General features: G+C 45.3%; 1 protein-coding gene across 1 annotated transcript in view; it reads right to left on the reverse strand.

Annotated features, from left to right (window-relative positions):
• LOC103074511 (trem-like transcript 2 protein) overlaps positions 1-1,606 on the reverse strand; it is a 7,406-nt gene extending 5,800 nt beyond the window's left edge. The window contains exon 1 of the mRNA XM_007458313.1: positions 1,558-1,606. Coding sequence (XP_007458375.1) covers positions 1,558-1,606 — 49 coding nt within the window. The remainder of the gene's footprint in view (positions 1-1,557) is intronic.
• Positions 1,607-11,202: the final 9,596 nt, after the last annotated feature.

The following is an 11,202-nucleotide window of genomic DNA, read 5'->3' on the forward strand; positions in this document are numbered from 1 at the left end:
GGCCCGTGAGCCGTGGCCGCTGAGCCTGCGCGTCCGGAGCCTGTGCTCCGCAACGGGAGAGGCCACAGCGGTGAGAGGCCCGCGTACCGCAAAAGAAAAAAAAGAAAAAAGAAAATAAAATAAAATATTCTAGTTACCTAAAACCCGTAGATCCGATATGCCCAGACATTTATATACACTCCCAATGGAGTGTAAACCAAAGAATTCTACAATTATTCACTGTTCGTATGTTGCCTTCTAGGCCTAGGAAGAAGATGTGGTCAGTGAGCTTCATAACCTGTGGTCTGATGGGGAGGGGGTGGAACTAAGGCTGGGGTGGTGAAGCAGGGGACAGGGAGAGAGACAAAGCTGCAGTGAGGGTCCTCCAGCCCTCTACCCACCCTCAGCTTGGCATTTCCTCCTCTAACACCCTCCGAGCCTTCTGCAAACACGCACACAGTTCTCCCCAGTAGGACAGAGTGGACAGTGTTTTGGAGTCTAAATAAACATAGGTTAAAACTCGGGTTCTACCACTGACTAACCATGTGAGCAGATCACTAAATGTCTCTGTGTTTTATCTGTCTCTGGCTGGCTCTGAGAACTGTGCCCCAGGACAGTCCCTTGAATGTAGTACATGCTCAGTGCACGTCTCCTTCTCCCAAATGCAGGTTGCTCCAGACTTTCCCAATGGAACCCAGAGCTGTGATAGCCAAGGGCCCAGCACCCCAGACATCCACCTTAGTTTCCAACCCAGCTGCCACTAGAGTTGAGGCTTGGAGTAAGATAACGCCCTCTCTCGTATCACTTTGTCCCATGCAAGTTAAACAGAGTGATCCAACTCAATTATTTGGCAGGTGGCAGGTTTGGGGGACCCCAGGGGACACTCTTCTGCCCTGGAAAAGCAGGTCTCTCTGGGAGAGGCGTACAGATAGGGTGACCTTGGAATGGGTCTCCAGGGCACTGTGTTTATGTGTGCCCACCTTCCACCCCTCGCACAGGAGGTGCCCAGAACTGAACAGGAAATGGTAACTTGGTTGTCATGGCAGCAAGCAAGGCAGGATTGGGTGAGGCCCCCTCAAGGAGCATTTAGTAGATGTGGGGTAGGAGAGATTGCTTCAGGGATTGCTTCCCTACCCCCACCCCAGGACAGGGGGTAAGGACGGAGGTCGTGGCATCAACATTCCAAGAAAAAGCAAGTTCAAAGCGCACACACGTAAGGCAATGATTCCCATAGGAAACAAACAGGGCTCTCCCGACAGAGGCCAAGGGACGAGGGCTTGTTGTGTGTGAGGAAGTGGGGTGGCCCTGGTCAGAGGTCCTGAGGAAGACAGGCAGATAAAGGGGCCCATGCAGAGAGGGTCCAGAGCTTTATCTTAGTTTGTGAGGCCTGGGTTAGCTTTGCCCGGGGCCAGATACCAGGAGGGCACCTTCTCACCGGTCTCTGCTGGGGAACTACGAGGTCAGCCAGACCGTCTCCTCCTCCTCCAACCCCACAAGATCACTGAGCAAAGAAAAGCAGGAAGGGGGTCCAGCAGCAGACCATTCCCTCCCCCGTAAGCCACCCGCCGACCCTCTCACCTGCGACAGGGCCCTGGAGCCACAGCAGCAGCAGCAAGGCGGGAGCCATGGCTCCGTGCAGCGGGGACGGGCACAAGCCCAGCAGGGGGCAGGGATCCGAGGTTAGGGCCCCAGGCCTATGCTGGACGGACCGCTTGGGGCTGCCAGGGAAGACCTGGGGTTCTAAATATGAAGTTGCCCATGTAGGGAAGTGAGGAAGTTGTGGGACCCACTGTGACCAGCAGACCGCAGGGGCCCGCAGGGCCTGCGAGAGGGCGGTGCTGGTGCAGTTTCCACCCCCTCTCACTCAAAACTTCAGGCAGGTGTGGCTGCTCCACCCGGTCCGGGGCCTCCCAGCCCAGGGAGGGCTCTCGGGGTCAGAAGACTCCTCACCCTCTTTGGATTCCCTCCTGGAATCTGGTCCATTAGGAATGCCATCGTCTGAAGCCAGTTATTCATCTAGGGGGCTAGTGTGAGGTTTCTAGACCCTCAGGCACAGACTTCCCTGGAATTCTCTGTGCTCAGAGACCCAGAGATATAGGCTATGGGGCTTGGGTGGGGCATCTCAGACCCAACGTTTTTCACAAACCCACATTCACGGGGAGCTTCTTGTAAACTCCCATTTGTTTATTCATGCACTCATTCGTGCATATGTGTGTTCGTTCTGGCACTCTGCCTCTCTCTCTCCCAGGCTCCTGGCCGGTCAGAACAGTCACTCATGCTCACACTCGCAAATAACCCCTTACATGCTCAGATGCAACCTTATTTTTGTCATGGTTAGAGTGACAGGAGAAAAGAAGATGCAAATTGTAAGACTCGGAGCATAAAGTTTGGGTTCAGGGAGGAGCCCCTGTGCTCTCACGTATGCGTGTGCGTGCACACACACACACACACACAAACATACACTCACACACTCATACTCACACACACACACACACACACACACACATACATACATGCACTGTCTCATACTTACACAAGCGGCAGCTGCCTCTCCTTTTCAATGCTCACATCGCCTTACCTTTATCCCTCTCTCTGCCTCTCCTACCAACACCTCTAATCACCCACCAGCTCTGTCCAGACTCCGGCTCCCTGCTGCAGCCTTCCTAAAGCAGCCCCAATGCTTCCCCTCCCCCACCTCTTCTCCAGAAACCACACCCCCTGCCCCTTCTGCCCCTGCTCCAGCACAGGCATGCGCACTCAACTTCCTCTCAACCAACCCTATCTCTCCTATACAGCCGCCAAGCTCCAGCTAAAATGACCCAGCATTTGGCCCAAGACCCCACCCTTCACTCAGTCCCCAGGGCTGAGAATCAGAAGGATAGACTTCTGACATCCAGGAGTTGTGTCGTAGGCTCCTTTGCGTGTGGGGACCCAGATGGACCCTCATGACTATGTGCCCTCCCCCTACTCTCCTATGCCGACTTTCTTCTCCTTAGATAGAACTCAGAGTAAAACGTCCTCAAGTTTGCATGGCCACAGTCTTAAACTGAGCTTGAACCCCCAAATCCCAAAGCAAGGAAGTTTTATCTTTGCTGATCCCAAATTTTAGTCTCAACATTCATTCATTCACTCATCAGTTTGTTTGTTCTTACAGCCTTATGTGCTATGCCTGGCGCTGGGCACCAGCATATAGAAATGAGATACAGTTGTCACTTCAGACCTCTCAGCCCCCATGAGACATAGTATGCTTTCCTTATTCACCCTTCCTTTTTCATATTCTCCCCCAGTTTAACACTGCTCCTCAGACCCCTGAGTTCAGAGGCTGTCTCTCCTCCCAACACACATGGTATCTTCCTTCCTTTCTTTCCTCCATCAGAACAGTAAATGGCTTCAGGACTCAGGGAAAATCTCATTTATCTCTTGTGGGGACTTCATGTGCCTGGAATAAATGCTTCTATTAAATCCCTGCTGTGTCCCTAGCCCTGAGTGAGGCCTTGTGAAAAGTGCAATCACTGACAGTTGTGCTGATAAGGATATAAAAACCCAAATGCTCTCATTCCATTGACAGACAGGTATAAACTGGATCCAATGTTTCTGAGGGAAATTTGGAAGGATTTATCAAAATCTCTAAAAATGTGTATACGTTAATTAAGGCTTTTATGTACAAAATAATTTATCATAGCAGGGTATTTTTGTGTCTTTCTAGTTTGGATTTTAAAAAATTAAGTTCTAATTTACATAGAGTAAAATTCACCCTTTTCAGTAGAAAGTTCTGGGAGTTTGAGAAACCCATGGGAACTTGTAACCACCACCATAATCAAGATATAGAAGTGTTTCATTACCCGCCAAAGTTTCCTCATGTCCTTTTTTAGTTCTCCCCTTGCTCCACCCTCAGTTCCTAGGAAACTGATCTGTTTTTTTTTTTCCCTCTATAGTTTTGCCCTTTCCAGAATGTTATAAAAATGGACTGGTACAGTGTGTAGCATATTTTTTTTATTGAAGTGTAGTTGATTTACAGTGTTGTGTTAATTTCTGCTGTACTGCAAAGTGATTCAGTTATACATATATACATTTTTTATATTCTTTTCCATTATGGTTTATCACAGGATATTGAATATAGTTCCCTGTGCTACACAGTAAGACCTTGTTGTTTATCCATTCTATGTATAATAGCTTACATCTGCTAATCCCCAACTCCCAATCCATTCCTCCCCCAACACCCTCTCCCTTGGCAACCACAAGTCTGTTCTCTGTCTGTGAGTCTGTTTCTGTTTGGTTGATAAGTTCATTTGTGTCATATTTTAGATTCCACATATAAGTGATATATGGTATTTGTCTTTCTGACTTACTTCACTTAGTATGATAATCTCTAGTTCCATCCATGTTGCTGCAGATGGCATTATTTCATTCTTTTTTATGGGTGAGTAATATTCTATTGTATATATGTACCACATCTTCTTTATCCATTCATCTGTCAGTGGACATGTAGGTTGTTTCCATGTCCTGGCTATTGTAAATAGTGCTACTATGAACATAGAGGTGCATGTATCTTTTTGAATCATAGTTTTGTCCAGGTATATGCCCAGGAGTGGGATTTCTGGATCATGTAGCAACTCTATTTTTAGTTTTCTGAGGACCCTCCACACTGTTTTCCATAATGGCTGCACCAACTTACATTCCCACCAACAGTGTAGGAGGGTTCCCTTTTCTCCAGCCAAGCATATTAAGTTGGCTTCTTTCACTTAGTATGACGCATTTGAGATGTTGTGTGTTGAGTATATCAGTACTTTGTTTCTTTTTACTTCAAAGCAGGACCCCATTGTATGGATGTATCACAATTGTTTATACATATCCCTCCCAGTTCAGGGACAATCAGATTTGGTTTCCAGTTTGGGGTTATTCCAAATAAGTCAGAAAGAGAAAAATAAATATATATTAATGCATATATGTGGAATCTAGAAAAATGGTACAGATGAACTGGTTTGCAAGGCAGAAGTAGAGACACAGATGTAGAGAACAAATGTATGGACACCAAAGGGGGAAAGCAGGGGGGTGGGGGTGGGATGAATTCGGAGACTGGGATTCACACTAATATGTATAAAATAGATAACTAATAAGAACCTACTGTATAATAAATAAATACATAAATAAAATTTTTAAACTACTACAAATATTTATACACAGGTTTTTGTGTGAACATAGGTTTACATTTCACTTGGGTAAATACCTAGAGTGAAATTGCTGCGTTGTATGGTAAGATTATGTTTAATTTTAAAGAAACTGACTAATTGTTTTTCAAAGTGGCTGCACCGTTTTGCATTTGCATTGATGTCCCTGTTGCTCCCTATCCTTCCTAGCATTTCATTGTTGTCAGGTATTTTTTCTCCCATTCTAATAGTGTGCAGTAGTATTCATTGTGATTTTATTTTGCATTTCTCCAATAACTAATGATACTGAGTATATTTTATTGTATCTATTTGCCATCAACATATCTTCTTTGAGATGGGTCTCTTCATATTTTTTCATTTTTATTTGTTTGTTTTCTTCTTAATGAGTTTGAGGGCTCTTTAGTCTAATATGTCTTTTTTTTAATAAATTTATTTATTTCATTTATTTATTTTTGGCTGCACTGGGTCTCTGTTGCTGTGCGCAGGCTTTCTCTAGTTGCGGAACGCGGGCTTCTCATTGCGGTGGCTTCTCTTGTAGAGCATGGGCTCTAGGTGCATGGGCTTCAGCAGTTATGGCACACAGGCTCAGTAGTTGTGGCTCATGGGCTCTAGAGCGCAGGCTCAGTAGTTGTGGCACACAGGCTTAGTTGCTCTGCGGCATGTGGGATCTTCTCGGACCAGGGACCGAACCCGTGTCCCCTGAACTGGCAGGCGAATTCTTAACCCCTGCACCACCAAGGAAGTCCCCACAAACATCGTATATCAGTCTTGTTGAGATATAATTCACATAATACAAAATTGACCCATTTAAAGTATACACTTCAGTGTATCACAGTCCAGTTTTAGAACATTTCGTCACCACAGTCCAGTTTTAGAACATTTTGTCACCCCAAAATGAAGCCCCACGCCCATTAGCAGTCACATCCAGCATTAGTTTCCTATTACTGCAAGTGTGGTGGCTTAAAACAATCGAAATGTATTCTCTCACAGTTCTGGAGGCCAGAAGTCTGAAATCAATATCACTGATCCAAGATCAAGGTATTAGCAAGGCTGTGATCCCTTCAGAGACTCTAGGGAAGAATCTAGCCCTTGCTTCCTCCAGCTTCCAGTGGGTGCCAACATTCTTTGGCTTGTTGTGACTGTTATCACTCCAGTCTTCAAAGCCAGCATCTTCAAATCTCTCTGTTCCATCTCCGCATCACCTTCTCTTCTGTGTGTGTTCAGACCTCCCTCTGTCTCCCTGTTATAAGGATACATGTGATTACATTTAGTGCCAGCCACATAATCCAGGATAATCTCCCCATCTCAAAATCCTTAACTTACCACATGTGCAAAGCCCCTTGGTCTGCCATATGAGGTAACATTCACAGGTTCTGGGGATTAGGACGTGGATATCCTTGGGGAGACCACTTTCCAGCTTATCACTCTCCCTTTTCCTGCCTCTCCCCACACTGCAGCCCCAGGTGACCACTACTTTCTATCTTTATAGATTTGCCTATTCTGGACAATTCAAGAAAACAAAAAGGTGGTTTTCTTGAAAACACAGTATTGGTGCTTTGTGATCAGCTCCTTTAGGGTAGTGTTTTTGAGATTTGGCCATGTTGTAGCAGTACTTTCTGCAACGTTATATCAGTACTTTGCTCCTTTAAATAGCTGAATAATATTCCATTGTATGGATATACATTTTGTTTATCCACTCATCAGTCAATAGACATTTTATTTGTTGAAATTAACAATATGATCCTAAAATTTTTACAGAGATGCAAAGGTTATGGAATAGCCAAAACAATCTTGAAAAAGAAAAACAAGTTGAAATACTTACATTATCTGATGTAATAATTTGCTACCATAATCAAGACAGCATGGTATTCGTGTAAGGACAAATAGGTCAATAGAATAAAACAGAGGATCCAGAAATAGGCCCACATATACAGTAAGTCAATGTTTGCTAAAGGTAATTAAATAAGAAAAAAAGTCTTTTTAAAAAATTGATGCTTAAACAACTGGATCAAGGACAAAAGTGAACCTCAAGTCTTGCCTCATATAATATATGAAAATTAGTTTAAAATGGACCATAAACCTAAGTGTAAAGACTAAAACTATAAAGCTTCTAGAATGTCATTGTAGAAGAAAATAAGAGGCTATTCCTCTTTTAAAAAATTTAAAAGAAGAAAAAAGCCTCACATTAGAGAGTATCTTCATGACTTTGGGCTAGTTTTCTAGATAGGACACAAAAAACACTAAGCACAAAATTTCAAATTTTGATTAGCTAGACTTAATGAGAAATTAAAATTTTGCCCATCAAACACCTATTTAAGGAAACAAAAAGGCAAGCTATGGATTGGGAGAAAGCACTTGAATCCAGCATATATAAATCACTTTGCTGAACACCTGAAACTAACACAACACTGTAAATCAACTATACTTCAAAAAAAATATGCTTTTAAAGAAAAAAGCTGGGCCCTCACTGGCGGTCCAGAGGTTAAGACTCCACGCTTCCACTGCAGGGAGTGCAGGTTCAATCCCTGGTCGGGGAGCTAAGATCTCACATGCCACGTGGCGTGACCAAAAAATTTTAAAAAAGAAAAAAATCCTCACTTGCTCCCTGTGGCCCAACTCCTCCCCATCTCCACAGCTCACACCTTCCTCCCCGTCACACTCCTTCACTGTTGCTGGGGGAGCCTGAGGATGCCCAAAATGAAACCGTGGTGAAATAAGAGGCTATTCCTCTTTTCTTTCACTTTGTGTTCTGCCTGTGAGTGGTCAGGGGGTCCTTGGTGGCCTGAACTGGGTCCTGAGTCCCTCTGGTCCCCAGGGCAATACAGGGACCCCCAGTTCCAGGCATGGGGGGAGGCCAATGATGTGTTTCCACCCTGGGAGGTTTGCGGAGGGGGGGGCAAAGTTTTAATTCGAGGAACTGTAAAGATGGTTCCTAGGAAATGATTGAATAAATAAATAAATGGGGGAGAACAGACAAATCTCCCATGCAGAAGAATTCCAAATAATTTATGTAGATACTCTGCCCTCAAGGAGGGAAAGCATAACTCCCCACCCCCTAAGTGTGGGCCATCCATAGTGTCCAAAGAGGACAGCATGGAGAAGGGGGGAAGAGTAACTTTATGGTAGACGAGACTGACAGTCACCACCTCAGCCTGGTGATCAAGGTTAAGATCAAGAGTGATAATCTCATTGATAGCATGAACCCTTGATAAGATGTGATGAGAACAGCATTTTACCCCTGCAGTCTTCCTCCCCCAAACCCCTAACCCCATGAGAAAAAACATCAAACAACTCTCAAATGAAAGACTTTATGAAATACCTGACCAGTACTCCTCCAAACTGTCAAAACCATCAAAAATAAGGAAATTTTAAGAAATGGTCACAGCCAAGAAGAATCTAAGGAGACTTGCAGACTCAATGTGATGAGGTGTCCTGGGTGGGACCCTGGAACAGAGGAAGGACATTAGGTGAAAGCTAAGGAAATAATGAATGAAGTATGAACTTTAGTCAATAATAATATATCATTATTGGTTCAGTAATTATGACAAATGTACCATATTAATGTAAGGTATTAGCAATAAGGGAAACTGGGTGTGGGCTATATGGGAACTCTGTGTAGTATCCTCATTTTTCTGAACCCTAAAACAAAAAATTTCACTTAAAAAGGGAGAGAGACTATCTGTACAAAATATAAGTACGTGATAACTAACAAAGAAAACATTTTTAAAACACTTAGTTTGATTAGGCTTAAAGAATACCGATTAGGGTCATTTTAAGTGACTAGTTTACCTGAGGTGGGTTTGCTGCACTGCACACCGGTCAGGCATACATTCCAGTGGGTGTTGAATTCACTGTTTTTCCCAGTTGGTTATAACCCAGCTCTCCCTGGGTGTGTGTGGTATTCACAGTGTCCTGTTCAGGTAACGTAATTATCTCAGCTCCCTAAAGTGAGCAGAAGTCTCCCTGCCCTGGTCCTGCTGCGGAGCTGGGCCTCCAGGAGCCCCAGGGAGAAGGGTGACAACAGGAGACAGGAGTTGGGAAGCTGGAGCTTCTGAGGAAAGTAACGAAGAGATCTGGAGGCCAAGTGGTCACTAGGCAGCCCAGAGAAGAGGGGACAAAGTGGGGAGGGGTCTACAGCTACTTGTCCCTGACTGTGTGTCTTGCTTACTGAGCTCACGAGAGTGCTCAGCTGCCCTGCATTAACTGGACTTCCCTGCTCAGTTAGAGGCCTGGGTCTGCGTTAAGACCCCATTATCTGTGCCCACCCTGTCTCTAACCCCCGGGGTGTGCAGTCCCCTTATGGTCCCACTCCGTGCTGGTCGTGCCTCAGGCTGCTGGAGCTTGTCCCCTTCTCCAGCCCCTGGAATGCCTCTGGGGGCTACTCCCCAACTAGCCTCACTTGTGTTGTGCCACAAGGGGGCCCTCTTGCCAGAAGCTGGTGCAGAGGACTCCAGCCTGCAGCCACCATCCGACCCTGCCCTGAGCACGTAGCGTCTGGCTGCACTCCGGCCCTGATTCTGTGCTGTGTTCTGTCACCACCCTGTTGTGGACATTCTTCCATCCTCTCTAGACAGCCTGCGAGTCCCCCGAGGGCCAAGGGGGCTTAACTTAACCGCGTGAGCCCTGCTTTGCTCAACTCTTCATCGCTGTTCACGCATGTGCCTTGATCGCATGCAGAGGGGACCCCAGAGCGGGTCTCCAGCCTTTTTTCTTGTGGAGGCTGAGCTGAAGAGCAGGCCAGTGACTTGCCCACGTTTCACAGACTTCACAGAAAGATATCAAAGCCGAGCTGCCCATTTGGACCCTGTCCTCCAACACCCGGCCCCCCAGCGCTTTGCCCACTGCCGAGCAGCCCCCATGCACCCTGGCTTCCGGCAGAGTATCCACCTCATCCATCCAAATGGGCCGCACTTGCACTTGCTTTGTGCGAGGGCAGGAAGGCTTTGGAGGAGACTTGGGGGGAATAGGGCAAAAGGATTGAAGCACCAAAATAATATAAACCCTTCTCTGAGAAAGGAAAGTACAAAATCAGAAGTGTGATTCTCTAAGAGGAAAATCTGCTTTAGTTAAATGGAAACGCTAAAGCAAACTACCCAGGTGTGAAAGTACAGTGTGCTACAAAAAGTTTTAATCTGTATTAGTAAGACACTAAATTTATAACAAGGAACTGAAAGCTTTGTTAGCCGGCCAGTTATGTTGAAACAGAAATACAGAAAGCAGTGCTGTCTGACACAATTTCCTGCAATAATGGAGATGGTCTGTACCTGCCCATCCAGCACAGTAGCCGCTCGCCACGTGTGGTTGTTCAGCTCTGACCTGAGACAAGTGCAACTGAGGAGCTGAATTCTTATTTTTTGTTTAATTTTAATTAACTTAAATGCAAATAGGCACATGAGGGTAATGGCTAGAGTACTGGCACAGCTCTAAATGGCGGAGGTGGACTTTAACAAGACCCTGCCACCATCCTAAGGGGCAGATTTCTTTGTTGTGTCCTGTTTGTGTCAAAACTGTAAAGCTAATAGAAGATAATGTGTGAGAATATCTTCATACATTGTCTAAAACACAATATTCAGAATATTATTGTGCTTCAGATTGGGAAAGACATCTTTAATAAGATCCCACAGCATAAGTCATGAGGGGGAAATGGATGGATTTAATTACATTGTCCAATGCTGGCTTCTCAAATATCCCCAGCACAACGTGCTGATCAGAGATTATTCCTCACGGAGTTCAAGGAGAACTCAGCCTCAACAGAGCTCTGAGAGCGGCTTAGATAAGGCAAGGTCCGAATGTACTGGGAAGTTTGGTTCAAGGCAAGTCTTCCAAAGACAGGGCTGGATTAAGATAGAGGAGGGATCACAATATAATAGCCCCAATTGGTAGAAACAGCAACCCCTACCCCAAAAGACCTGCCCTTGGTTCCTAAAGTACTCGTTTCTGATTTTATGAAGTTCTGAAAACTCTCAATTTACAGGATGCTAAAGTGAAACTATTTTTACTTTTGTGACTGCCGTGGAAGCTGAATTTTCCCAATGTCACTGCACAATGAGTGATC

Source organism: Lipotes vexillifer, unplaced genomic scaffold (genome assembly GCF_000442215.2).
Source record: "Lipotes vexillifer unplaced genomic scaffold, Lipotes_vexillifer_v1.1 scaffold4, whole genome shotgun sequence".
NCBI lineage: Eukaryota > Metazoa > Chordata > Mammalia > Artiodactyla > Lipotidae > Lipotes > Lipotes vexillifer.